The sequence below is a fragment of the Mus musculus genome, chromosome 1 (assembly GCF_000001635.26).
Source record: "Mus musculus strain C57BL/6J chromosome 1, GRCm38.p6 C57BL/6J".
NCBI lineage: Eukaryota > Metazoa > Chordata > Mammalia > Rodentia > Muridae > Mus > Mus musculus.
This window is the reverse complement of record NC_000067.6, coordinates 39,665,299-39,693,105: the sequence shown is the minus strand read 5'-3', so window position 1 is coordinate 39,693,105 and position 27,807 is coordinate 39,665,299. Positions and strand designations below refer to the sequence as shown.

The 27,807-nt window shown below is 48.8% G+C and overlaps 1 protein-coding gene across 2 annotated transcripts in view; it reads left to right on the top strand.

Moving 5' to 3' along the window:
* The window catches only part of Rfx8 (regulatory factor X 8), a 55,691-nt gene extending 27,884 nt beyond the window's left edge, over nt 1–27,807 (top strand). Inside the window, exons 1-11 of one of the 2 annotated variants that reach the window (XM_011238564.3) lie at nt 873–1,365; nt 2,905–3,015; nt 4,456–4,533; nt 7,498–7,611; nt 9,356–9,506; nt 10,139–10,197; nt 12,108–12,264; nt 14,355–14,449; nt 20,806–20,920; nt 22,523–22,836; nt 27,449–27,807. In XM_011238564.3, coding sequence (XP_011236866.1) covers nt 2,938–3,015; nt 4,456–4,533; nt 7,498–7,611; nt 9,356–9,506; nt 10,139–10,197; nt 12,108–12,264; nt 14,355–14,449; nt 20,806–20,920; nt 22,523–22,836; nt 27,449–27,643 — 1,356 coding nt within the window. In that variant the 5' untranslated portion in view covers nt 873–1,365; nt 2,905–2,937 and the 3' untranslated portion in view covers nt 27,644–27,807. Of the gene's footprint in view, nt 1–872; nt 1,366–2,904; nt 3,016–4,455; nt 4,534–7,497; nt 7,612–9,355; nt 9,507–10,138; nt 10,198–12,107; nt 12,265–14,354; nt 14,450–20,805; nt 20,921–22,522; nt 22,837–27,448 lie in introns of those variants that run through there. The other variant, NM_001145660.1, reaches the window with a different exon arrangement.

Sequence of the window (27,807 nt, the reverse complement as noted above, 5' to 3'; positions counted from 1 at the left end):
AAACCAATTGTTCTACGTTTCAGGCACTCAGGAATTTTCCATTTGATGTCTCATGACAATGCACTTTTATATTCTTATAGTCATTTGTATCTCTATACAATTTATCCTTTGAGAATTTCATAATGTATATATTACATTTTCATCATATCTACCCCGCTCCCTCCAGAGAGCTTCCAAACACACTCCTCTTAGTCCAGTGTGTTCTCTCCATATGCACCCAAGTGAGGGCCATTCCCCGTAGCACAAGCAACCTGTCAGTGGCCACATCCCCAGAAAAAGGTGACTCTTCCTCCTCTGGCAGCCATCAAATGCCAATAGCTCCTAAGCTAGGGGTAGGGCCTGGTGAGCCCCTCCTGCATCCACACTGGATGCTTGGATGGCTCCATCTTTTGTGTGTTTGTGTAGCTGTGAACTCATGAGCACAACGGACACATTACATCCAGAAGATAGCAGTTCATGGCTCTTACTTTTTTTTTCCTCACCCCTTTCTGAGATGTTCCCTGAGCCTTGCAGGGGGTAACTGATTGATAGAGAAGTCCGGTCTGGCACTGAAAAGCCATCAGTGTCCTGACATTACACTATAGTGTGACATCTGGGTGGCACTACAGTCATTTGTCATGTTGAAATAGAGAACGTCGGTGGTCTCAGAATAAAAGGAGGGAGAGAGGGAAAGGAAGGGAGGAGAAAGGAAGAAAAGAGAAGAGAAGAGAAGAGAAGAGAAGAGAAGAGAAGAGAAGAGAAGAGAAGGAGGGAGGGAGGGAGGAGGAGGAGGAGGAGGGAGGGAGGGAGGGAGGGAGGGAGGGAGGGAGGGAGGGAGGGAGGAAAAGAAAATAGAGAGCTTACGTAGGGTGTCTAGGTGGTGAGAGTGTGGGTCTGAAATTGAATCTCAGGCATGCACAGAAACAGCCAGGCACAGCTGTGCATGCCTGTAAAACCAGCATTAAGGAGCAGAGACAGGAGGATTTGGCTGGCTCATTGGCCATCAAGCCTAGACAAAACATAGAGCTTCCAGTTCAGTGAGAGACCCTGTCTTGAGGCAAGAAGCTGGACAACAGAGGAAGATGCCTGGCATTCCACCTTCTCCTCCACACGGGAGCTCATGTGTGCAAAACACATGCATGCGTGCACACACACACCTGCCTACATTTACAGCTGTCGCCCAGTGTGTTCTTAGAGAAATGTTTGAAGCACTAGATTTCTGGCCTCCTCCAAGTCATCCAGGGACGAGGAATCTGGCTCCCTAGCACCAGGACGTGGTTTCAGAACCACACTTTGAGAAACCACACTTTGCTTTGGGAACGGCAGCAGCAGCAGCAGCAGCAGCAGCAGCAGCAGCAGCAGCAGCCAGAGAGCAGAAATATCCAGGTCAGTCTGGACTTTAGGGCAGGTGGCCTAACTGGGCTGTCACCGTGAGAAGCTGCTCAGGGCTGGAACGGATGGTCGAGTACCTCAGCACCCCCCACAGACCAGACAACAGTGGACAGTGAGGGGGGTGGGAAGAACAGGCAGGACATGGAAGGAAGCCTTGAGCATCACCCTCAACACTCCTGCCCCATGTGTGTCACAGAGTCCTCCAGGAGGGGTGTGGATGCAGCACACTGGAAACACGGAACTCACAGGACGCATTTCGCCAAGTTCAGGGTCAGGTGCTCAGAGTTCAGGAGCAATGGCTGCTGGGCAGTATCCCCAACTCTCTAGTCCTCAGGGTAGGTCTCGGTAATGACCAGGGGTATCACAAAGAGAGAGCAACCCCCCAGGAGGTGTTCACTACTGTGTGTGGCTCACTTCGGGATGATGGCTGAGCACAGCCATCTGCCCTGAGGAAGGGTGCCTGCGAGTTCAAAGAAGCTGCTGACCCCCAAGAGCCAAAACCCTGAGAGACCAGCAAGTAGCCAAACTCAGCCAGGTGCACATAGGAACTGAGGAAGCCACGGCTGGGGTGTGAAATGCTGACCCTGAAGCTGCCAGAATTCCACAGCAGAAGTGAGCAGATGGTAAAAGGAGAGAGATTAAAAAGTCTCAGTTCTTTGTGGCTGACTTTGCATCAAAGTGCCATCAGTGGGACTCATGGCAGCCCACTGAAAGAATTCCAAGGAAATCTTTCAGAAGTCCCGGAGAAATCATTTCAAGTAGAATTGTGTGCTCTGGCCCTAGTGGGTCCCTCTTCTGCCAGTCAGCACTGTGAGGAGGGCCCGAGACCCTTTACCCTTCCGGGTTTTTTTGTTTTGTTTTGTTTTTGTTTTTTTGTTTTTTTGGGTTTTTTTAGTCTGAAATTTGTCATTCAGAAATGAAGTCAGTAACCTGCATTTTCCTGTCAGCCCAGGGTTCCTGACAGGACAGGACTCAATTTTATTTCAGGGAGCAACGATTCAACAGACGAAGGTTCTAAAAATACATAGCAACATCAGGCTGCTCATAGATGATATTTGTATTGCGCATGATGATTCTTTTAGCTCTTGACTGTAACTCAGAACTTTCCACCACCACCACCGAGAGTGATATGTTTGGGCAACATATTAAAGCCTAAAGCCCTCCCTTTTTTTTTTTAACTTTTTACAAAACAGTATTTTTGGTTTGTTTGTTTGTTTTCTCGAGACAAGGTTTCTCTGTGTAGCCCTGGCTGTCCTGGAACTCACTCTGTAGACCAGGCTGGCCTTGAACTCAGAAATCGCTTGCCTCTGCCTCCGGAGTGCTGGGATTAAAGGCATGCGCCACCACGCCCAGCTGTAGTGAACAGTATTATAGGAGCCATTAACATTGTAACAAAATATGAGGGGAAGTTGCAGAAACAACACCACATTCAAGACTGTGGTAACTTTGAGTAACCTGTGACTGCAACTTCATTTATATGCCAGGGGATGCATTTTATTTTAAAGAAACAATCATGGTATAAATGACTTGCAGTGTGAAAATCATTCACCAATAAAGAAGGACCCGATGGGCTCACCTGTGTCTCCATTCAGAAGATGTCCGGTCTGGGAACAAGAGCTGGCAAACAAGTACTCCTGTAAGCTGGTAGGTCTGTGCCCCGAGGGGTGTGGGTCTCACATCAGTGCCCTCTTATTCCTCCTGTGGTGTGGTCATTGCCCCGGGGAACCGCCTCCTTACTCTCAGACCCAGGAGGGCCAGCATTCCTCCAGGGCCTGAAAATGGATGTCTTCCCTCAGAACTGGTGCCAGGCCCCCTGGGACTGCTGTCTTTCCTCCTCTGAAGTGAGGGCTTCCCCATGAAAGAAGGGACTAGAAAAGGGAAGCAGACCCCTGGCTCCTCTAGGAACTCGGGTGGCAGCGTTCAGGAACCCGGGTGTCAGCCGTCGGGGCCTTTGGAACACTGGTGCAATCACAAGCAGGTGCTTCGCCAGCTTGAGGGTCAGAACTCAGAACCCATCAGCCAGGCAAAGTTGAGCACAGAGGTACAGGTCTAAAGTCTCAGCGCCACAGTGGATCGCTGATCACTTGCCAGCTAGCCTAGCCACAGTGGTCCCAGGTTCAGTGCTACCCTGTCTCAAGGAATGAGGTGAAAGTGATAGAGGGGACACTTAGTGTCCTCTTTGGGCCTATGTAAGCACACACAGGCATAACACACACACACACTACCACCAATACCACCACCACCACCACCACCACCACCACCACCACCACCACCATCATCACCAATCCTCAAAAAGAGGAAGTCCACAAGATGGCTCAGCAGGCTTACCACCAAGCCTGACAGCCTAGGTTCAATCCCTAGGACTCACACAGCAGGAGAGAGCCTCCTCTACCTCACATATGTGCTGTGTCATGCATGTTCCCATATATACCCACATGCGTGAATGTGACCTCACACATGTGCTGTGCCATGCATGTTCCCATATATGCCCACACCCATGAATATGACCTCACACATGTGCTGTGTCATGCATGTTCCCATATATGCTCACACCCATAACTATGACCTCACATATGTGCTGTGCCATGCATGTTCCCATATATATCCACATTCATGAATGTGACCTTATACATGTGCTGTGCCATGCATGTTCCCATGTACACCCACATGCATGGATAAATACATACAAAAATCCTTTAAAGACTTTAAGGGTGGAACATTATAGATGAAGACACTAGATGTCTGCCTCTGGCCTCTGCACATGCATGTACATGTTCACAGACATACAAGTACACATACACACAAAACACATACAAAAAAAATATTACACACCCTCAAAAGTTAGAGTGCTAGAACTGACCCTGGCAGTGTGTGAGTGACCACCGAAAACCGGAAGTGCCATGAGCTGTCAGGAGGTTGTGCTGACTCCATGCACACAGCACAGGCCGGGTGAAAAGCCTGGCTACTGTCACTGTCACGCCAGAGCTGTGACAAGATTGTCCCTAGAGAACCGATCCCCTGGGTCTCTCAGGCTGATTGTTTGTGAAGGCCCAACAGAGGAGCTAACACTCATTGCCTTCCTAGGTGGTCTTTCTTGCTGATGAATACTGCAACTACTGTCGAGACATTTTACAGAATGTGAGGAACCAAGAACTGGAGAAGGTAGGCTTTTATCTATGAAATACAGGCACTTATGACCGGCTGTCAACCACTTAACTTGATAGGACCCCTCCAGGGACAGCAAGAGCTAGCCCATTGCATCAAACAGCTCATCCAGCTGGTCTGGTCACCGGTGAGTTCTGGAAAGTGGTCTTGTCTCGGCTTAGTCATTTGGAAATTCTCAGAGGTTCTGATATGGGTGTCACGATGCTTGAAGAGCAGATTCAGCTCTGCCTGAGTAGAGTGTAGGTAGTAATACCGACCTCTTCCCCAGTAATGCCTGCCACATCATATCAAGACATGCCATGGCAAAGGAAAGGGACTCTGAGGCAGGTGATCGATCCGGCACGGATGGGTGTTGCGGATTTTATTGTAGAACTGGTGACTGCTCAGTGACACACCACCTACCTATAGTGACCACCTACCTATAGTGACCACGTACCTATAGTGACCACCTACCTATAGTGACCACCTACCTATAGGGTGACGCTCTGAGGTCTCCCCATTACACAAGGAGGGGTGTAAACTGAATGTGGGAAACACATTTTTAAATTAGAGTTTATCTAGCCTATTGTGAGCCTGACTCGCGTGCGGTCAGAGGACAGTGTTCAGGACTCAGCTCTGTCCTGCCAGCCTGTGGGAATCAGGGATGGAACTCAAGAACCCATGCTTGGCAGGACACACTGAGCCATCCGACTGCCTGGACTTTACTCCTCTATGTATGAGATAAGAATCCAGAGAAGCAAGAGCACATTCAAATGGGAGCTTTCCTGATGCTTCCGGTATCTAAGCATTTCAGCTTTGAGCGGCAAGGCTCTCAGCGTGAGCACACGCGCCGTGGAGCCGGAGTGAAGCATGGCAGAGTGGGAGACACCAGTGTGCCCCTCTCTGTCTCTGCAGCATCGTGATGCCAAGCCTCTCACAGCTTCCTTCCACTCAGCAGATACTTGCTTAAATCATGTCCCGTGACAGCTCTGTTTCTGGGACTAGGAAGTCATTTTCCACAAGGCTTGAGGAATGTGTAATTTGGTAATGAGGGGAACAACGTTACACAGTAAGGCTGACGAGTCCTGCCCCTGTCCGTTAGTCACCCCTTCTCGACTGATGTGTGTCAGCAACTGTTAACTCCCACAGAATACCCGAGATAAGAAACTTAAAACGCAGGGATACTGGCTTTAATTTATGGTCTGGGGAATTTTGGCCCATGTCTTCTTGGCACTGCCCTCCAGTTTGCATCTGTGAAGAGGCAGGGAGCAAGCATCAGAACAGCCTGTTCCTCCTGGGCGAGACACTGAGAAAGAGGAAGAGCCGGAGGTCTCACCATCCTCTGAAAGCTCACAGCCCCAGTGGCCGGGATGCTGCCTACTAGGCCTAACTCCCAAATGTGCCACCACCTCCGATTAGCACACCAGCCAAGGACCACACCTTTAAGCAGTGGGCCATGGGGAAACACTCTAGATTCAAACTATAACAATTATTATAAACAAAATGCCTAGGGAGGGCTTCTTTATAAAGAGAAAAGTTTATTTTGGGTCACAGTTTTAAAGGTTGAAGGTCTAAGGATGATAGCTTTCTTGTTGGCAGCCTAGAGCAACACAGGAGCTCGTGTGCGTGTGCATGTGCGTCTGTCCATCTGTCTGTCTCGCCTTCTTATGGAGTCATGAGCATCCAGTCATCAGGCCTCTACCTCGATGGCCTTCTGTAATGCAAGGCAGTTCAGTCCAGGCAGTCACAGGATCAGGTAGAGGGAACACACTGGAGAAACACTTGTGTTTCTTACTCACTAATGAGCAGGAGCAGGGAGCTTGGAACATGGGTAGCCAACCAGGCTATGAGTGGACAGCTTTCCTGAATCTACTTGGACAAGTCTGTCAGTGTTCCTGACACAGATCCCAAGTCATGGTCCTCCTGGTGGCTCTCACTACCTGGCCAGGAATCACTTCTGGCCTGGGGTTCCTGGATACCTTAGAATGTCCCTGCCCATGGAAATCCCACAGGACAGGAGCCTTATGCTAGAGAAATGGCTCAGTGGTTAAGAGCACTAGCTGCTTTTGTGGAAGACCTGAGTCCACTTCCCAGCACCAGCACGGTGGCTCACAGCTGTAACTCCTGCTCTGGGGGCTCTGAGGCCTTCTTCTGACTCTGTAGGCATGCACACACGCGAGCACATACAGAATTAATAATAAACCTTTAAAGGAGGTGGGTGGTCTTTATCAGCTGGCAGCTGCCAATCTAATTCAAAAATTGGAATCTGGAAACAGGCAAATAAAACAGAAAAAGAAGGAACCTGACTTTTGGCCCCTTGATGTGTCCCCTACTTGATCTCTGAGAGGGGCTCATGTGGCTTCACAATTGGTGCTGAGGAGTTAGGCACGAGGAGCAATACTCTTACTTTTTTCTTTTTTTTTTTTTTTAAGCTGGAAAAAGAGCAAAGTGATCAGTCAGCCAGCCAGTCAGTCAGTAAGCTTTTCTTCTCAACCCTTGATAAAGCCCCTGTAGCCTTCATCTTATGGTAATCAACCAGGGCCCTCTGGTGGCCAGAAACAGCTTTCCCTGTAGGAAACACCCTCAAGGAAGTAGGTTTCCTAGTGGAGGGCCAAGGCAGAGTGATCTGCTATGGTTGCTAAAAAGAGGTGTTTCCTCTGGAGAGATGGTCCAGAGGTTAAGAGTGGTGACTACTCTTCCAGAAGACTCAGGTTCAATTCCAAGCACCCACATGGTGGCTCACCACTGTCTATAACTCCAGTTCCAGGAGATCTGACATCTCATACAAACATAAGTGCAGGCAAAACACCAGCGCCCACCAAGTAAGAAGAGTAGTTTCCAAACACAGCCTGTGAAGCTGATATCATAACTTTGCATGCGCTGGTGTGAGGCCTTGCCATGGCCTGTGGGGTCACTGACTATGAAGGGCTGAGGCCCACAAGGCACAGCCTGGGTTGCTGATGATATGTTCTGTCACATTAGGTGGAGGATTTAATCACATCCTTCTGGAAATCTCGGCAGCAAGACACAGTCATGCTCATGTCTCTGCCCGACGTGCGCCAGCTCTTAGGATGCTATGACATGCAGCTGTATAAGGTGGGTGGACCCTTGACTCCCCTGGGCATCCCTTCCAGAAACAAATGCCAGTACTCAGGTGAGAACAACACCCCCAATATACACCAACACAGAATAGCACCCCCAATACACACTAGCCCAGAACAGCACCTCCAATATATACCAGCCCAGAACAGCATACCCCAATACACACCAGCCCAGAACAGCACCTCCAATACACAACAGCACAATACACAACAGCACAATACACAACAGCACAATACACAACAGCACAATACACAACACCGCAATACACAACAGCACAGAACATACCCCATAAACATACCAGTCCAGATCAGCATATCCCAATACATATGCCAGCCCAGAGCAGCACCCCCTAGTACATACTAACCCAGAACAGCACACCCCAATATACATACCATACCAGAACAGCACCTCCAAAACCCACCAGCCCAGAACAGCACTTCCAATACCCACCAGCCCAGAACAGCACCTCCAAAACCCACCAGCCCAGAACAGCACCCCCAATACACACCAGCCCAGAACAGCACCTCCAATACACACCAGCCCAGAACAGCACACCACAATACACACAAACCTGTGTACAATGGACAGGGCCTTTTACCTTTTGCTCTTTTAAATTTCCTCAAACACAGAATATAATGATCCATGATTCAGATTTTAGCCCATTTTATTTTCTGAACATTTCAACCAAAGATGTGTGTGCGCTCTCTCTCTCTCTCTCTCTCTCTCTCTCTCTCTCTCTCTCTCTCTCTCTCTCTCTCTCTCTGTGTGTCTCTCTCTCTCTCTGCATATATATAATTTCTTGGAAACAGGACCCCTTGATGTAATCAAAGCTGGCTTTGAACTTACAATCCTCCTGCCTCAGTCTCTGGAGTACTGGGATTATAGGTGTTCCCAGGCCAGTCTTTTAAAAAGGCATTTTCAGGGGGCTGGAGAGAAGACTCAGAGGCTAGGAGCACTGGCTGCTCTTCCAAAGGACTCAGGATCGATTCCCAGCACCCACACGGCGGTTCACAACCTTCTGTAGTTCTAGTTCCAGGGAATCTATGCCCGCTTCTGAGTCTCCTCAGGCACTGCACACATGCATTCAGGCTAACACTAATACACATAAAACAAATAACATCCAGAAAAGATGTTTCAGAATGCAGAGCCATGGCTGATCACTCTGAAGCAGCGCCACTGCCAGGCTGGCTCTGCTCAGGAACGCCGGTCTCTGGAGCACTTAGGAGGTCAGGTGGACATCGGTTCTGAGGTCTTTGTTCATCAAGAGTCCCACTGGTTCGGACTTAGGGAGCTCATGCTTCTAGTTTGTCACCACAGACGTAGAATAAAAGGGCTGACTGACGCGGCTCCTAATGTTGGTCCTGACCCTCTGCGTTCGCCAGAGTGGGCGTGGTGCTGTTGCTTGCTCTGTTTTGGCTCTGGGTTTTGTTTGCTTACTTTAATGGAATCAGGGCCTACACTGAGGGTATGCCCCAGTGGCATATGCACAAGGCCTTGGGTTCCATCCACAGAATGTGGGGTGGGAGTGGGGGAGATTCCATTATCGGTATCTGAAATACTGAGCTGCCAGTTCCGGCACACACCAAGGTGGCAGGGTGTCCTGTGCTGGAAGCAGTGGCTGACTTAGGTCATTAGTGACCTCCCTCAGACCTGCCATGACCTAGCCTGTCTCTGGGTCACTTGTCGAAAGGCCCTGCCCTCGCAGGCCAAGTCACTCTGCTCGCTCCTTTCTCTGTAGGGCCTGGAAGACATGCTGCTCCCCGACTTCCTGGAGGACGTTAGTATCCAGTACCTGAAATCTGTCCGGCTGTTTAGTAAGAGATTTAAACTGTGGCTTCTCGGTGCTCTGGAAGGGTTTCCTGCCATCTTACAGATCTCTAAGCTCAAAGGTAGAGTTCCACACAAAGCATGAATTCTGTACAGCGAGGAGGAATGTACAGCATCATGCCCCGAGCAGCTCACAAACAGCTGAGATGCATTCCTCGCTTGCTTCTGTGCCAATGGATAACATACAGGCCACAAGTCCAGCATAGGGCAGTGGCAGATCTCATCTAGTCAGGGCTTGTTCTCTGGTTCAGAGACAGTCTGTCAGCTTTGCCCTCACATTAAGGGAGAGGCGAGGACTCTTTCTGAGGTCTCCTCTTTTAGGAGCACCAATCTCTTCAGGAAAGTTTTGAGTTTTCGAAGAGTTTGCTTTATCGGGCACCTCCTCTCAGTACTGTCACTGTGGGGTGGTGCTTCACCTCATGAATAAGAGGAACACCAAGCGTCCCGTAGCAGCCATCCCGTAGCAGATAATAGGATTCTACAAGTCTCTGCCACACAGGCTTAGATTGGGCATGCTGCCCCTAGCAGAATCCCTAAGCCACTGGGAAAGAAGCTGGCGAATGGGCGAGGAGGAGCAGGCACAGACTGAGGCAGGACAGCTTTGCTGCTTAGCCTCGGGGGCCTGCCTTACCACCTGCACAGAGGAGCTAGAGTGGGCAGCACCAGTAATGGCCCTGTGTGTTGTCCTCCACAGAAGTCACTGGATTCGTCAAAAGACTCAGGAGAAAGACGTACCTTTCCAACATGGCGAAGGTATGTTGCAGCTCCCTGAAGGTTCCTGAGGCAAGGTCAACACACTGCAGTCCCTGCAGGCAGGCAGGAAGCCCTTTCACCCCACCCACAGGCAGAGGGCAGACAGGAGAACCCATGGTGCAATGCTGGAAGCCCACCCTTGCCCTGAAAAGCTCCAGCCATCTCTGCTCTCTACACAGGAGAGAACACAAGGCAGGCAGCAGCTAATAAACGCGGGAGGGATGCGCCTGGGGGTGCTGGTGTCAGAGGTAAAGAGGTATCATAGCAGGCCCCTGACAGACAGGTGGACAGACAGACAGATTCCTTCCCCTCTACATGTGTCCCTCTGAACTCCGCATGTCTGGGGTTCCAGTCTCCTCAGCGCTGAGCCTTTGTCTACAGTGTTGACTTTGTAGCCGACATGTTAGGCCCCCATGTCTCTCAACCTGTGGGTTTCAAACCCTTTGAGGTCACGTATCAGATATTTACATTACAGTTCACAATAGTAGAAAAAGTACAGTTTTGGGGTAGTAATGAAAATAATTTTATGGTTGGGGGTCACCACAACATGCGGAACTGTATTAAGGGGTTGCAGCATTAGGAAGGGTGAGAACCCCTGTGCTAGAGGATGGTGACATGGTTCAATCCTCCTGGATGTTTAATTTCTTCTCCACGGGCTCAACCTACCTCTCACTGAAAATGGTTCCAAGGTCTTTGACAGCTGCATCTGTACTGTGTGTGGACAGTCATCCCTTGTCATTGTCCCCTGGACAATACCATGCAATAGCTATTCACACGGAGTGTAGTGTACCAGGCGCCCCAAGTCCTCCAGAGATGGTCTAAGCTGTACAGAAGACTGTCCGGACTGTGAGCAAACACTACGTATGTAAGGGACCTGAGCATCCACAAAACTTGGCATCCATTTCATCCCGCCCACAAGCAGAAGGGGCCCCAGGCCTCATGGCACTCAGCAAGATCCCACCCTGTCCCTTGCCCTGAAAAGTTCCAATCTCCTCAGTTCTCTCTGTACACTGGCATCAAGGAAAAATCCCCAAGTTGGTGCCAAGGGGCAGTGGTATGATGCCAGACCCTGGATGTGGGCCCAAGTCCATCAGAGCTGGAGAGGAGCTTACCAGATCCTCTGTGAACCAGCCCATCCATTAGCACCCAGCGTTTCTTGGGCTCTCGGCTGGTCCTCAAGCCATCCCTGGGCTGCATACACTTAGATGGGCCCATCTGGCAGTGACTATGGTCCTTGATCTCACCCCACCAGAGTTGCGCGTTTGAGCTCTAAAGTGAGCCCACTCTGGGCCAGTCTCTGCTCTTATGAGTCCTTGAGGACATTTACTTCCGTCCCCAATGCCGTTTCCTCCTCTGGAACATGGAGATTGCTGTAGTTTATGGATGACCAAGTGCCTATTGTATGAAGTCACAAAATGAAAAGGTTTCTGTCATCCCCCACTTGACTGCTCAGTAAATCAGCTCCAAAAGGCTAAATTCATGCTTGAAGATTCCCAACAGGAAGCAGAGAGACAGAGCAGGGATGTAGCTCAGAGACGGTGAATGCTTGTGGTGTGCAGGACCCAGAGGGTGACTTCAGAGCAAGGAAAGAGGTAGAGAGGAGAGAAGGCAGGCTTCCGACCCCACAGCTGTCTGCTTAGGATCAAGGACAATGTTATAAGATACTGACCAGCTACCCTCCACTCTCCTTCCTAGAGTAACCTGGGCCTGGGTGTGGGTACTGGGGAAGAGGAAGCTTAGCAGCCCCACATGGGGAGCTAGAAGGTGTCGTGTCATTTGAGATCGGATGTCAGTGCCCACAGCCACTGTCCCTACCCCCTCAACAATAACAGGATGCTCTGTGATGTCCAGGTGGGATTGGCAACGGGAATGCGACACAAATTGATCATTTTCCTTCTCCTCATCCTTAGACGATGAAAATGGTCCTGAAGAACAGCAGGAGAATCGGCCTCTTGAAGTCAGACCTTCGTGCCATCATCAGAGAAGGCACTCTGGATATTTCGAAGAAGGTCCTGGAAGGTGACTCCGACCATGAAGAGGAGCCAGAGAGCCACACAGAGATGAAATGTAACCCTCCTTCACACTCTCCATTTGGGGCGTCACTGGGAAGGTGTCCCTACATCACTGCAGCAGAATAGTTACCTAGTTGAAGGTGCTCACACTTGTCTTCCTGTAGAGGGCGACAGGCAACCCAGGAACTCCCCAAGAGCAGTGGTTCTCAGCCTTCCTAGTGCTGTGACTGACTCTTTAATACAGTTTATACTGTAGTGACTCCCCAATCATAAAATTATTGCATTGCTACTTCATAACTGTAATTTCACTACTGTTTTGAATCATAGTGTAAATATCTGATACGCAGCTCTTGTGAAAGGGTCAGGCATCCCACAAGAGGATCGTGATCCACGGGTTGGGAACCACTGCTCTATAGCATCTGCTCCCAGGACCTTCCTGAGTGTCAGATAGGATGTCAGTGCCAGAGCATGTTTGAGGGGCAAGCACACAGAGAGATGAGACCTCAGTGTTGCAGCTTGACAGTATTTCTTTGCAGACACCCCACCCCCACCCCAGGAGCATGACGGGAGATCATTTGTGCATCTATCTTGCACACACACAAACCCCAGTGTCTCTTCCACACTGTGTGATTGGATGGAGTTAGCTCCATGAGTTACCAGGGTTCTGCTGACCTGCAGTTAGCCGTGTAGACGTCTAACACTGAGCGGCGTAGGGGTTGAGCCGCCCACCATGGCGGTACTCCACAAACAACTGATGTAGAGATCCTCTTGATATTCAGTCATTGCAATCGTTTTCCAAAGAAGGGAAATCTCTCTTCTATAAATAGGCCCAGTTGCTGGTGACACACTGCTTGAGGGACGAGGCAGGGACCTTCCCAGAGTGACTTTCAGGAGGGGAGTTGGGAGTTACCAGAAGTTGGTCATGGGTTCCAGGCTCCTCTGCTCCCTCTGCAGGCATAATCCCTCACCAGTCTGCAAAGCCCTGGCTGCCTGTAAAAATGCAGGCCCCTTGGGGTGTCAGCTGTGCCTCTCTTAGGCTTCTATACAACAACACTGCAGTTTCTGTGACCCAGTGTACACATGGGTTCTGTAGCAAACGCCACCTGCAAAATAATCTTTTCTCTGACTTTGAAGTAGAGTTGACCTGGCTACGGCTGTGCTAGTTATTAAGGTACTAAGAGACATCCGTGCTTTCATTATTGTGCCCAGTAACCACTTTTCACTTGTGTGTCTCTTGTCCCTAAGACCCTGGCTCTCCCCAATCCACATGCCCCCTGTGATGTCCCAATTCCTCAGCCGAGCAAGTTTCAGGGCTCTGGGCATCAATTACCAATGATAGGAGCCTCACAGTCTCCCCTCCCACAGCACTGACTTCCCCGGGAAACCCAAACGGGACTCCCGTCAATGCTCCTGCCCCCAGCCCTGACCTACCTACAGAGAGCCCTAGATATCTACAAACTTCCTCTTGGCCTGCCTAGAGCACTGTCACCCCTGTGTGTCTCAAAGAGGATGCAGAGTCCGGCCAGCGTATTACCAGCTGCTCTTGGTACCTGCAGGCCCGGTGTTTCTAAAGCCAGGGGCCACAGGGAGGGCCTGCTGTTTTCGTGAACTCCACTTTCTGGGCCTCGGCCCTTGGGAGGGAAGGCTGATCCGTATTGTTCATCCTCCAGCTGTGCTACCTGGGACACCCAGACCTCATGTCACACACAGGCTCACACACAGGCTGGGGTGCCACCTGTGTGTGTACATAACCCCAGGCAAGGCGCTCACAGCCTTTGATGCCCCCATCATTTAAGTGACATGAATGAGCCAGCTCATTTGCAAAGCTGTCAAGGATAGGTGAGGTCACGTCTGCACAGTGCAGTGAGCTCATCTGAAGCCAGACTCCGTGTAATTGCCAGGTGAGGCTATTGTCTCAGGACACGTCTTCCCTTCGCAACAAGTGGTGGAGACAGGACTGTGATTTTCATGAAGGCGTCCCCAGAAGCTCCAGCCAGAGAACTGATCCCTTGTGTCCAAGATGAATGTGGGGTCCCAGGACAGCCCCCCCCCCGCCCCCGCACGTTCTTCAGGTCTGTGCCCTAGGTGTCTGACATGAGCACCTAGCTCACACAATCCTGTTTATTTCACTCTGTCTCCTTGCAGGCTTAGGCTGTTTAATTTCTTTGCTGGAAACTTCAACAGATCTTGCTGAACTCCTGAACTGTGTGTCTTCAAACCTCCAAGTGCTTGTCTTCCAGGTACGAAACTGGATTTTTACAGGAAAGAAGTGGGCGTTGATCCTTCTAGCTAAATTACAGCCTCAGGTACCCAGCACTTACCTGCATGACTCTAGCCTTGATGACCATAGAGGCAGTAAACTCAGCTCAGAATTCATCCTTTGTTTCCAAAGAGTGTAGGCCTTGGGAGGAACCCTTTGAAGTTCTATCTGTCCCTGGGGGCATGAGAAAGAGGTTCTCTGGGGGCCACAAGGAAGTCAGGGTTGTATGGGTGTTAATGTAGGAACATTGGCTCTCACCTCTCTAACAAGGCACAAAATGAGGTGGCATAGCACTGTGTACATGCGCACATGTGTATGTGTGCGTGTGTGTTCAAGTGTGAGTATGTGTGCGTGTGTGTGTGTGCCTGTGTGTGGTATTTGAGTAAATGTGGGTTTCATACACATTTGTGAGTGTTAAGTGTGAAATGGGAGGAAATAGGGAACACGGTTGTGCATGTATATGTGTTTGGGTAAGCGGGCATATGTTAGAATAGGGGATGTGTGTACAGATGAGCACAGGTAGGTGTACACATGAGGATTTGAAAGACAGGGAGACCATGTGCTGAGTGTGTGTGCATGAAGCAGACAGTTGAGGAGGAGGGAAGCTCTGCCTTTGGGAATAGCAGTGTCCATCCGGGTGTTTCACAGACATATCCCAATGAAGTGGTTTGGAAAAACCTTAAAGAGTGGGCGTGGTGGTTCATGCTTTTAATTCCTGCACAGAGTCAGGAGGATCTCCATGAATCTGAAGCCACTCTGGTCTATAGAGCAAGCTCCAACACAGCCATGACTACATAGAGAGACCCTGTCTCAAAAAAGAAAGAGAGAGAGAGGAGAGAAGGAAGGAAAGAGCGAGGGAAGGAGGAAGGGAATGAGAGGGGGAGGGGAGGAGGGGGAAGGAGGAGGGAAGAAAAGATGGAAAGGTGGGCTAAAGCTGTGTGTAGATCCATGGTACAGCACTTGCATATGATGTGAGGTTGAGGATTCCACTCCCAGGACCAAAAAAAACAAAAAGGTGGATTGAGTTGTCAGTGGATGTGAGGCGATTGCTTCCTGGCAGGTGTGCCTCTAGGGACTCCTTTTACTGGGGTCCCAGGCTTGACCTCCATCACTGTCCAAGTGGACAGCAAGCCGTGAAGAGCCAAGGGCGGCTATGGAGAAGCTGTAGCCACGTACCCGAGGTCCCTATTGAACTCAATAGGACAGGGGCAGCTCAGAGCTTTGAGCTGGAACTGAGATGGGATCCAGACACCTTCAAGGTGACACAGGGGGCTTGGAGAAAGCATGGGACTTGAAGTGGCTTGTGAAAGGCACACAGCATATGTCTTAGCGGAGAGAGAAGGGCAAAGGTGTGGGGACCGAACCACAGGCAGAGATGAGCCTATGGAGAAGGAGGAATAGACATGGCAGGCCAGAACCTGACCCTGGGCCTGAGACCTGGAAAGGGGCTTCAGACAGCACCTCCCGGCCCTCCCTGTCTAACCTTCTTAGTAGCTCCAACCAGGATCTGCATCTCTAAGGGATGAGCCTGGAAAATGCCTAAGGTAAGAGCCAGGAAGCCCTTCCTAACTCTTCTCCCCACTCTTTGCTTCTTAAAAGATAACCACCCAAACTATGTGAGGAGGGTGCACAATGCTTAGAAGCTGAGGCAGGGGCATCACGAATTCAAGACTAGCCTGCACTACACAGCTGGACCCTGTGCAAAAAAATAGAAGTAATAATAATAATAATATAATAATAATAATAATAATAATAATTGTTCCAGATTCTGTACTGGACAGTGATTGACTTGGCATGTCATTGACACTTTCAAGGGTCTGATCTTGTTTCTGCATAGTCACTCAGCCACCATCTTTAACCATGAAATCTTTAATGCCACTCTGGCCTCAAAGCAGCTAGACTGACTCGTTCACGTTGCAAGCCATGTGACACCACCATGTGTTGCTGGTCCACCACCCTCTCTGCATCCTTCACCAGTGAGGCATGTTAAGAAAAGTGAAGTTGTTTTTAAAGCACATGCCTTGGAAGGGGTTGTTACTATAAAATAGCTTAGCTGATTTTTTAAAAATAAAGATGATTGTCAATAAAACAGTCAGTGTGGAGCTTTGGACTTGTCAGAGATGACTAATGGCTTTGGTTGTCAGCATCTGGCAGGATGCTAGTGGAGGAAAATGTCCAACTTTGTTTTTGCCTTATGCAATTTGGATCCAAGAATACTTTCTAAATGTAGAATGCAAGAAGTTCCTGCTGGCGGTGGGACAAATTCTCACTGGTACTTATGGCCCCCAGAGCTCCCACCCGATTGCCTCTAGGAAGCACCCACACTGGACTGAGGATGTAGCTCAGTTGGTAGAGTTCTTGCTTAGCATAGATGATGTCTAATCCCCAGCGCCTCATAAAACTGTACATAGTGATGCTTGCCTGTTACCCCAAGCTTCAGAGGTGTGGCAGGAAAACCAGAAATTCACCACCAAGCTTGAGGCCGGTCAGGCTTACATGAGACCCTGCTTCAAAAATAAATAAATGATAGACAGGTAGGTAGGTAGATAGATAGATAGATAGACAGACAGATAGAAAATAGATGTATGGATAGATGATAAGTAGATAGGTAGGTAGAATGATAGATAGATAGATAGATAGATAGATAGATAGATAGATAGATAAATAGATAGATAGAAAATAGATGTATGGATAGATGATAAGTAGATAGGTAGAATTATAGATAGATAGATAGATAGATAGATAGATAGATAGATAGATAGATAGAAAATAGATATATGGATAGATGACAGGTAGATAGGTAGGTAGGGTGGTAGAATTACAGATACATATATACATATATACATAGAGAGATACATAGAGAGATAGAGAGATACATAGATACATAGATACATAGAAGGATAGATAATGGATTGGTAGATGATAGATAATGGATAGATGGATAGATAGATAACAGATGGATGGATAGATGGATGGATGAATGGATGATGGATAGATGGATGAACATACAGAGAGATGATGAATAGATAAATACACACACACACATACATACATACATACATACATACACTATACATACATACACACACATTCATACACACGTACACACACACACATACACACATGCTCCTGTATTTTCACAATGTCCCTCAACCCCACACTCTCTCACACACTGAGGAGCTCCCTCGGAGGTGAGAAGTGTGGTAAGAAAGATGGTAACCCACAGAGATGTCCTTTGGTTTTCTGTGGGGGTGTGATGAAAAGCAGTTAAGAAGAAAAGACAGTTCCCTGTTTCCAGCCACACTTTCCCTCTTACCTTCAAAGGCATACAGTTGTCAGTCATGCCTGGACCACATGGCCTGAGACAGAGACTCGGTCTTAGAGACACAAGTCGAGTATACACATTTAAAAGTCACAGCATAGCTGGGTATGGTGGCGCATGCATGCCTTTAATCCCAGCACTTGGGAGGCAGAGGCAGGCGGATTTCTGAGTTCGAGGCCAGCCTGGTCTACAGAGTGAGTTCCAGAACAGCCAGGGCTATACAGAGAAACCCTGTCTTGAAAAAAAAATCACAACATTTCATGGTTGTAGTTCACGTGTAACTGGATGCTGCTCTCATTCTCCACAAAGAGCATCTTTATTACATACGGCAGCATCCTATTGACAGCCAGGTTAATACAAACCTTGGCCATCAGATGGCCAGAGCTCTGCTGGGCACAAGGGCTCACCAATCCTACATGCTCACACCCTAGCAGCCAGAGCTGAGTTTCCCACACAGACACCCTCAGGTTCAGTGCTGGGGGTTCTGTGGCCCTCGGTCAGTCAGACATGGCCTGCAGCAGAGCTAGTCTGCAGTTGCCACCAACCCTGCCAGCAGAGCCTCCCCAAGGCACTTCAGTGAGGCTGCTACAATGTTTCTCTCTGATACCAACTAAAGAAACACTTTGGGAAAAATTAATTGAACCAAATTAATTTAAGCAAAGAATATTTCCTGCATTGAGCAACCCTCAAAGCCAGAGAAGGCCCCCTCTGTCATATGGGCAGTGTTTGTTGACAGGAATAGGCTGAAGAAATGAGGATAAAGAGTCAACTGTCCATTAAGGGTCAAGCAAAGCTACACCATGCCAAGAATTATGGGCTGAGACTTTAGCTAGCTCCCCTTCTCCCCCCAACCCCCTTCTTTTTCTATACCCTTCTCTCTTGATATCTCAGGCCAAATAAAAACCTTAGTTTCCTCTCTGTGACTGTCTTAGTTTGGGTTTTATTGCTGTGAAGGGACACCATGGCCAAGGCAGCTCTCACAAAGGAAAACCTTTCATGGGGGCTGTCTTACAGTTTCAGAGTCCCATTCACCATGGTGGGAAGCATAGCAGCATGCAGGCCGACTTAGAGGAGCCAAGAGTTCTACATCTTGAACTGAAGGCAGCAGAAAGGAGACGGTTCCCCAGACAGCTAGGAAGAGGGTTCCTTCTGTCCTGGGCAGAGCTTAGGCATAGGACCCCAAAGCCCACCCTCACACTGACACACTTCCTCCAACAAGGCCATACCTTCTAATAGTGCCACTTCCCATGGGCCAAGCATATTCAAACCACCACAGTGACAGCTTAAGTCTGAGTGAATCCATATGGACCTGTTGGGACCCAGTGTGAGAACTCAGTTCAAATCAATATCCCCCCATAATGTCTGCTTACTACATTTCACAGTAGACCTCATTTTAAATATTGTGTGGGGACTGAAAATAAAACAGACCAATCTCTCTCCTCCCTGCTCCTCTCTACCTACTTCAAAGGGCTCTGACCCAGAATGAGCCACAGGAAATGGAGCAAACTTGCTGCTAGACTGGTGGCCTGAATCCAGTGATCCTGACAAATCAACTCTGGCCACTCATCCCTCAAAACGAATGGGAAACGTAGGGCCCAGGGCCCGGAGAGACAGCTCAGTGGTTAAGAGCACTTTGCTGCTCTTCCTGAGGACCCAAGTTCAGTTCCCAGTACCCACATGGGACAACTCATGCCTGCAACTCTTGCTCCAATGAATCTAGTGCCATCTAATGTCATTCCCAGGCCCCGTGTACACACACACACACACACACACACACACACACACACACACACACACACACAGCACTGGATAGGATATGAATATGGGGGAAGGTTGTCTGGGGGGATGGTAGCCCAGGAGGGGTTGTCAGTCACATGACAGTTGCTCCTGTCTGTGGGAAGAGGATGAGTCTTGTCACATGAGGCTTATCCACTCTGAAATCAAAGGGGACCTCCTTAAAAGGTAACTCCGTGCAAAGGAGACAAATGGAAGCAGGGAAGGAGGGAGGGAAGGAGAGGGGGAGGGAAGGAGAGGGGGAGGGAAGGAGAGGGGGAGGGAAGGAGAGGGGGAGGGAAGGAGAGGGGGAGGGAAGGAGAGAGGGAGGGGAGGAGAGGGGGAGTCTTATCTGTGGAGGAGCAGTGCATCCATCCCCACGTGTGCACAGGTCAAAGGTCAACCTTGCCACTGGGCCTCAGACCCCAGCCACCATTTTTTCTTGAGATAGAGACGCCTCCCACCTCCCTGCAAATGTTGTAAAGAAATAAATGCAGGATTGCTGGGGGCTGAAGTGTAGGCAGTCTGTGTGGAGGTCAGAGGTCACGTTTAGAGTTGGTTGTCCTATGTTGTGTGAGGCAGGGCCTCTCCTCTTTCTGCTGCTGGTGTCTGGCCCTAGACATCCCCGGCATCCTTTGAGACAGGCGCCTTCACTGGCTGAGAACTCACTGGTAGACAGGCTGGATTCTTCTGCGTTCTGGAACCAAACTCAGGTCCTCTTGCTTATGAGGCGAACACTATGCCAACAGCTATCTGCTGAGCCCAGCTTTAACCCTGACCTTAGGACTCAGCAGGTGTCTGTAGTCCAAGCAAAGAGTCCAGACTAAAAGCAAAAGCAGCCACTATGTCCTTACAAGACTAGAAATAGGGCCCCTGCTTGCCTTTGCCTTCTGCAAATAGATTCTTCCCTTGTACAATACACCCAGACCCTGGTATCCCCTTCCTCCAGTCCTCCCAGATACACCCCTCTCTCTTCCCTGGACCCGTTCCCTCTCTACCTCCCTTGAGAAAACAGCAGGCCTCCAAAAGACAGCAGCCAACCCAACAAAACAAAACGCAGTAAGAGCAGGCCGAGGCCCTTGCACAGAGCTGGCCTCAGTCAGTCTCTCATCTCCCTCTCTGTCCTTTTCCTTTTTAAAGTGTCTGCTCATGACAAATATGGGCTTTTGAAAACATGAGGGTTTTTTTCCTTATTTTATCATAAATGCCATTTTTCCCTCTTACTCGGAAAACAATAATAGCCGAGCAAAAACAAAGAGGATTTTATCAAGCTCGCTGCCAGCTTTCAACTGAAATGGAATTTTCTTCTCACCGCCGTGAGCAAAGCCATGACCCTGAGCCACAGAGACAGTTTCGGTGAGTCTGACACTCAGAGACACATTGTTACTACACTTGTTTATGGTGTACAGTTCAAGCCCTAACACTGAAAAACAAAGAAATAATAAAACTTTAGGTAAGTAAATAATAGTGCTTTATGAGATAAATGCTAATAGACAAGATAAATAAATATATAATAAGAATGTTACCATAGCACAAGTTTTCATGTTGCTGTGTAGAATCTACTTATCTTTCTCTTAATATTTTATGTAGCTTGCGACACAAACACAGAAAACCATAGTTATGTGTCCACTAAATAAAGAGACTGTGTGTCCTCCTCACTCCCTCACAGTAGGAGACTGCTGCTTTTGAGGCATAAACTGACATTTTGAGGACATCACCCAGGGATTGGGGCGGGGGTGGGGGTGGCGGCATGTTCTTTGAAGCGCTGAAGAGCTGTTTTCAACTGTTAGGAACAATTGATAAAGCTGTCACCGTGTGCAGATGACAGAGTTCCTGCCCAGTGACGGTCTTCCTCTGGGAAGGATAACCAGGTCATGGGAGGGAACTTTTTTTTTTTTTTGTAGTTTCCTGAGATGAATCAGTCAATGAACAGGCTTTTTCCCCCCTAACCTCCATGTCCCCACTGGTAATGTCCCAGGTGCTGTCATGGCCTCTGGGCAGACAGCACGTCAACTCTCCTGGATTTAGAATGCTGTAGGAGACTGGTGGGGCACGCCCCTAGGTGTGTCTGTGAAGACATCACCAGAAAGGATTACTTGAAGAAGGAGGAGCTGCCTTCCGTGAGTGGTGCATCCCGTCTTTAGGGCCTGAATAAAAGAAGGCATGTGTGCACATTATGGTCTGAGCTGCTTTGCTGCCAGTCCCTTCCCCACCAAGATGGGCTGAACCCTCTGAAACAGTGAGCGGAGCTGGCCCTCCCGCAGGCTGCTTCTGTGGGACCCAGTGATGATAACAACCCCAGAGATGAAGTGTACAGCAAAGGGAAACCAAGCCTCCACTCCCATGGTCTACGCACTAGTCAGGCAGGATCAGCCTCCCCCCACAGGCTGCCGCGCACCCTCACTCTGTGTCGATTTGTAAAACACGTGGCCACTGCTCCCCACTGCTGCCTGTGTTTAGTAACTCCAATTCTTCTATCCTTTTACAGCATCTCCCCCAGCCCCTTTCTCATTAATAACTTACAAAGGTCACACAAGAGCCACAGTTTTGCTTTGTTTTAAAAGTATCTTTAAAGATTGCACCGGCTACGTCTCCTATTCTGTTTCCTGGGCAAACATCAAGGGCAGACCTCTCTCCGGTAGAGCAGAAGGGACTACGCCGGTCTCCTATGTAGTGCACTTGCCTCCCGTCTCACACCAGATGGGTGTCAACTTCTCTCTTACCGAGTCAGCCCTAGCTTCTGGCCCTCTCTGTCAGTCTGGCTGACTCGCAGGGCTCCCTGAGTAGTAGATAGCTGCAGGGGTCAAAGTTCAAGTCCCTTCCCACCAACCGCAGCAGCCATTGAGGCCACTCTCTGGTACCAAGTGAGTTCAAAGCCACCGTTCCCTAAAGATTGACCTTTGTCTCGCTTCCTGCCACTTGTCACACGTGTTCACCTTGGATGTCATTTAAATGTAGGTGCCTGGCATCTGTTTCATCTGCTGCTCTTGGAATATGTGATTCACATCCTGGAGTCATGCATAGAAGAGGAGGAAGAGGAGGACCTGGGGAGCCTCCAGGACCTGCTGTCAGATGACCAGTTCCTCACCCAGCCAGACCAGGCCCTTTTCCACCCTCTGGATTCTTTGCCAACATCGGAATGTGCAAGCCGGAATGTGGAGTCACCTCAGGTGACGCTGAAACACACGAGCCAGAGCTGCGGTCCCATGGGCATGGGCAGCGTGGTTCTCCAGGTGCTGGGCTTCCTGGTGGACACCGCCACAGGCAATAAGGTAGAGAAACCCACACAGACAAGACAGACAGACACATGCACACAGAGAGACAGAGACACACACACACAGAGGCAGAAAGACAGACAGACATATACACACAGAGAGACAGAGACACAGAGTAAGGCAGACAGACAGACAGACAGAACACACACACATAGAGACAGAGACAGACAGAGAAAGAGAGACATGGATGGGGAGAGAGACATACAGACACAGAGAGAAACAGAGAAAGAGAGACATACATAGGCAGAGAGACAGACAGAGACACAGAGGGATACAGAGACAGACAGAGAGACATACACACAGAGGGAGAGAATTAATAACATGAAAAATAGTTATGAAACTAATGAAGAGCGCATGCATGGCCTGAAGAGTGGCAAGGGCCTCCAGAACCCTCTTGTTTGTAGTCATTTTGTCAAGGGCTGCTGTAATAGATTGCCTGCCCACTGCTGGTCTGTGTGTGTTTGTCTGTGTGTGTGTGTACATGTGCATGCATGTATGTGCATGCATGTGTGTGCATGGGGGAACATGTATGTGAATGTGTATGTCTGTGTGCACATGTAGGGAGCATGTGTGTATGTGCATTTGTGCATGTGGGGGGCATGTGTGTCTGTTTATGCATCTGTGTGTATGTGTGTGTGGTGTGTCCATCTTGGCTTTTTTGAGAGAGAATCTCTTACTGCCCTAGAACTGGCCATTAAGCTAGGTTGGCTTAACTGAGTCACAGAGACCCACCTGTCTCTGTCCCCACCTGGCCTTTCTCAGAAGCTTCTGCAATTGTGCTCATACTTGCAAAGCAAGGTCTTTACTGAGCCCTTTCTGCAGCCCTGATTTCTTTAACCCCTTCACACATTTGGAGTTTAGTCGCCATCCCTAGTTCTCCATTTGTGATCAGATTTCCCCCTAGAGCAGATGGACTACATAGAAGACGATGCATTGCCCACGACCCAGTCAGCAGTGGCTATGAAAACTGTGCATACCCAGTATTCCCTGAAATACAGGGAACTGTATTTGCAAAACAAATCCTTAAGTGTTCAGAGTTCAAAGATTCTGTACAAGATGTTCAGAAAAGCATCAAATAATCTGTCTGTCTGTCTGTCTGTCTGTCTCTGCTTAGACTTTGCTTTTTCATCTTGGAATAGTCAACTTGTCCATCCAGTTGTGTTAATAGCCTCTGTGTGTTCCTGGTGTGGGTATGGGCTGCTCACCCTCCCCATGGCCAACATTCAGATGGACACTGAGAAAGAAATCAGGCTTGTTCAGGGGCCACTGTCTTGGAAAGACAAAGGAGCCAGTGACTCAAAGCTCTATCCTGAAGGGATTGGAGTGCTGAAACCTCTGGTAGGGAGGGAAGAGAGGAGCCAAGAGGGATGGCTCCATCCTAGGTACATCTTTGCCATCTATGCTGTGCATCTCTGTTTCCCTTCTTGTCCAGAATACTGCAGTAGATCTTAGCCACCATGGCCTGGCTTCTAAACTTTAGAGACAAATATCACCTTTCTTCTTGGTAGACTCTTATTAGTCTCCTGCTATGTGTTCATTGAGGATAGAAAACTAAAGATTACAGAGTATCGTACTTTCTAGTGTTTACCAGAGGTTCTGGGTTCTGTCAATCTAAGGGAAGATCTTAATTTAGGCAGGGCTTCTCTTTAGGATTTAGAATGCCTAGAACTAGGATGGAGAAGGACTAGGGAGAGGAAGCAACCTTGTAGATGGATAAACAGTAGTCCTTCCAAGGATGACGCCAAAGGAGTCAGCCTGTTACAATGTATGTCCCTATGAAGTCCCACAGACTTCTCCTGTGTGTGAGTGAGCCTAGTCAGTGAGCCAGGAACTAATGACTGTTGACCCCAAAGTCAAGGACCTGACTACAGTGGGAGCTGGGCCTCCTCAGGTGAGGAGGAGTTGGAACCAACATTCCAGGAGCGTTGACAGAAAGGGGCCCAGGCCCCTATGAAGAAGGCTAACAGGGAATGACTCTCCCCAGGTAGTAGCCTAGAAAATCTGTGTGGGCTAGCAGCAGGTGTAGCCGGCCCATCTGAGCCTATTCTAGAGCATTCCGTAGAACTCAATTGTACCACCTACATTAGTGCTGGATTGTAGTATCCAGTAAGAGCATGAACTACAGCATGGGAATCTGTTGAAGAATAAAAAGTGTCATCCAGTGATGTAGGTTAGGACGTGACGGGGAACACTTTGTTCAAGACTACTCTGGTGGGTACAAAGACCACTGAACGGGGTCTCACTCAACTCTTAAAAACAATGATGGCGAATAGGTGCGGATCAAGGAGCAGTCAGTGAGTAGAAATCACTAGGAGGAGACATCAAACGTCAGGAAGATTCCGAGTAAATCAGCTTGATAGGATTATTTCTGACAATGGACCACGGTGCCCATACCTTTCCCAGGGAATGGTGAAGGCTGAGGAACTGTGTATGGAGGATGTTGGAGTATCAGGGATGGTAGGGATCTTTCCAAATGGACTAGAGATTCCTTTAAGTGAATAGATAATTCTAGGAGAAGATAGATCTGGGGTTATGTTTAGCTAAATAGAGAATCTTGTCAAAGTTTGCCTGCTTTCAGTCAGGAAGGTGAGCAAGTGAACTTTGACCTCCCAAGCCGCAGTTGAACAGGTTGGAGAGCAGGCAGGAGCATCAGCTCACCATGTGGGAAAGAGGATGTCACCAGATCTGTGTTACAGTGCCACGCCTGAGGCTTTCGGATGGTGGATTTTCCCCAAGATCACCTCACTGAGCACTCAGGGTTCACACCTGCACTGGTGCCTTTCCAAGGCTAACCCTCCCAGCATCCTCTTTTCAGTGGGTCTTCCACCAATGGAATTACTTCTAAATTAATTCAGTGACTTGGTAAGTGTGCAGTTCTTGCACACAAATTGCAGAATCTCACCTCTTCACGTGTTACCTGAGAACCCAGAGCAAGCAGCTGAATTCCATAGGTTTAAATAAGCCAATCACTGAGAAATGCTTTAAAACAACATCCAGTCATCCACTAGTCATCATGGTGATTCCCCCTGGCAAGCTCCTTGCTCTGAGCACCTGCCCTTAACGCCACCCAACTCCATAGTCCCGGAAGCTCATTACAGTGAAGTCTGACTTATGTTTAATTGGCGGAAACAATAGAGAAGACATTAAAAACTTAATTGAACTTCGTAATAAAGCAGTACAAGCAGATGAATGACAGATAATCCAAGGTAATATGCATTAGAGATTAATTAAAGCTGCTCTGTTTCTTCACGCCTGCTGACTTAGCTGTAATGACTTAAACAAGCGAACACTGAGAAGTCACACGCCTCTGATTTCCATAGCATTCATTATCCAGCATGTGTGCGCATCATCAATGAAAAAAGGCACACACACAAACACACGCACACGCCTGTGTCCCATCTGCACTCATCTGCTGAGAGTTAACGCCCTGTGCACTGCACATCTATATGACAGTCTCATTCTGAGAACAATTTAGTTCTGCCCTGTACCCAGGATAACAGCCGAAGTCAGCATTCCAGACTGACATATCCATCTGCCAGTCTTGTGAACTATGGCAACACCCCAAAGACTAAGATGTCAAGGCATGTTCAAGAAAAAAGTCACAGGTGTTGGTGACATCAGATAAGGAGAATAATGTTAAAAAACAAACTGATTTTTACCTTCACATATTTAGAATTAAAGCAGAGAGAGACTTTGTACCCATGGTAGGGGTTGGTTGTGTGCAGGAGAGTGCTCATGTGGAGGTCAGAGGACAACTCATGGGAGTTGATTCACTCCTTCCACCATGTACGTCCCTGGGATCAAACTCATCCATCTTGGTAGCACCTTTACCAGCTGAGCCATCTCACTAGCCCAAAGACAGACTTTTGAGTTGTGCTCGAGGGTAGAGTGTTTATTATTGCAGTTGGAGAGAGAGATTTTTGTGAGTCCTGCACCTAACATTTGTCTTGCCCACATCTTTGAAAAATATATGCACTTACGGAAGACTTGTTGATGAACTCAGACCAAGATGAGGGATACTCATATCTAAAGTCCCTAAAGTCATGCTCAATGCTTTGCAGATCTCCCAAGTACCCTAGAGCTGAGGGGTACACAGTCATCCCTCTCCATTCCCTGTCCCCCTGGTGTGAGCAGGTCAGCAAGACAGATTATATGAGCTGTGCCCGTGAACCTCTGCAATCCTTTAGTGCCCAATCCAGTGTCCAGTCAACCAGCGGAGGGCAACTGTCTTCACAGCCCCTCCCCCACTCTAAGTTTAACTTTGAGGAATGGTGGGGGAGGTTTTTATGGGACGTAATCAGCCCCAGGTGTCTCCCCAAAACTGCAGATCCTCACGCCTTTCCTAAAGGCAATCCACTTGACATGAACCATCCCTTTTGCCTCGTCTTCTGATTGGCGGGTCTTCCCAGGAAATCTCCACAAGGTGTGGACGATCCTGTGGCAAATTAGGGTCCCTCAGCAGGAGCAAAGGAAATGCACTCACTCCCGTTAGGTCCCCAAGTGGGTGGCTCCTGCAACCAGGACTAAAATAATGGTATTCTTTTGTCTTTTCCCTTCAAATGCCACCCCCTGCCCCACCCCTCCCTCCCTCCCTCCCCAACCCCTGCAGCTTGTCCAGGTATTGCTGGAGGACAAAACCACTGAGAGCGCTGTGAAGCTCAGCCTTCCCGTGGGACAAGAGGCCCTCATAACCCTAAGCAATGGACAGAGGTTTGTGATCCACATATCAGATGTGCCCCAAAGCTCAGAAAACACGTATTGCAGGAAAAGCAACGCGAACGTGCAAGGTGGTTTGCTGGAGTAGGGTGTGAGGAAGCAGGCTTGAGTTCTCCAAACATGTGTGGAACCCTAAAGTTTTTGTATTGATCTCGGAGACTTTAATGTATATAATAGATGAGGCGTTTTATGTTTGTATGTATTTTGAGGAATTGTATTTGATCAAACTATAAACTAATTTTGAGAATAATC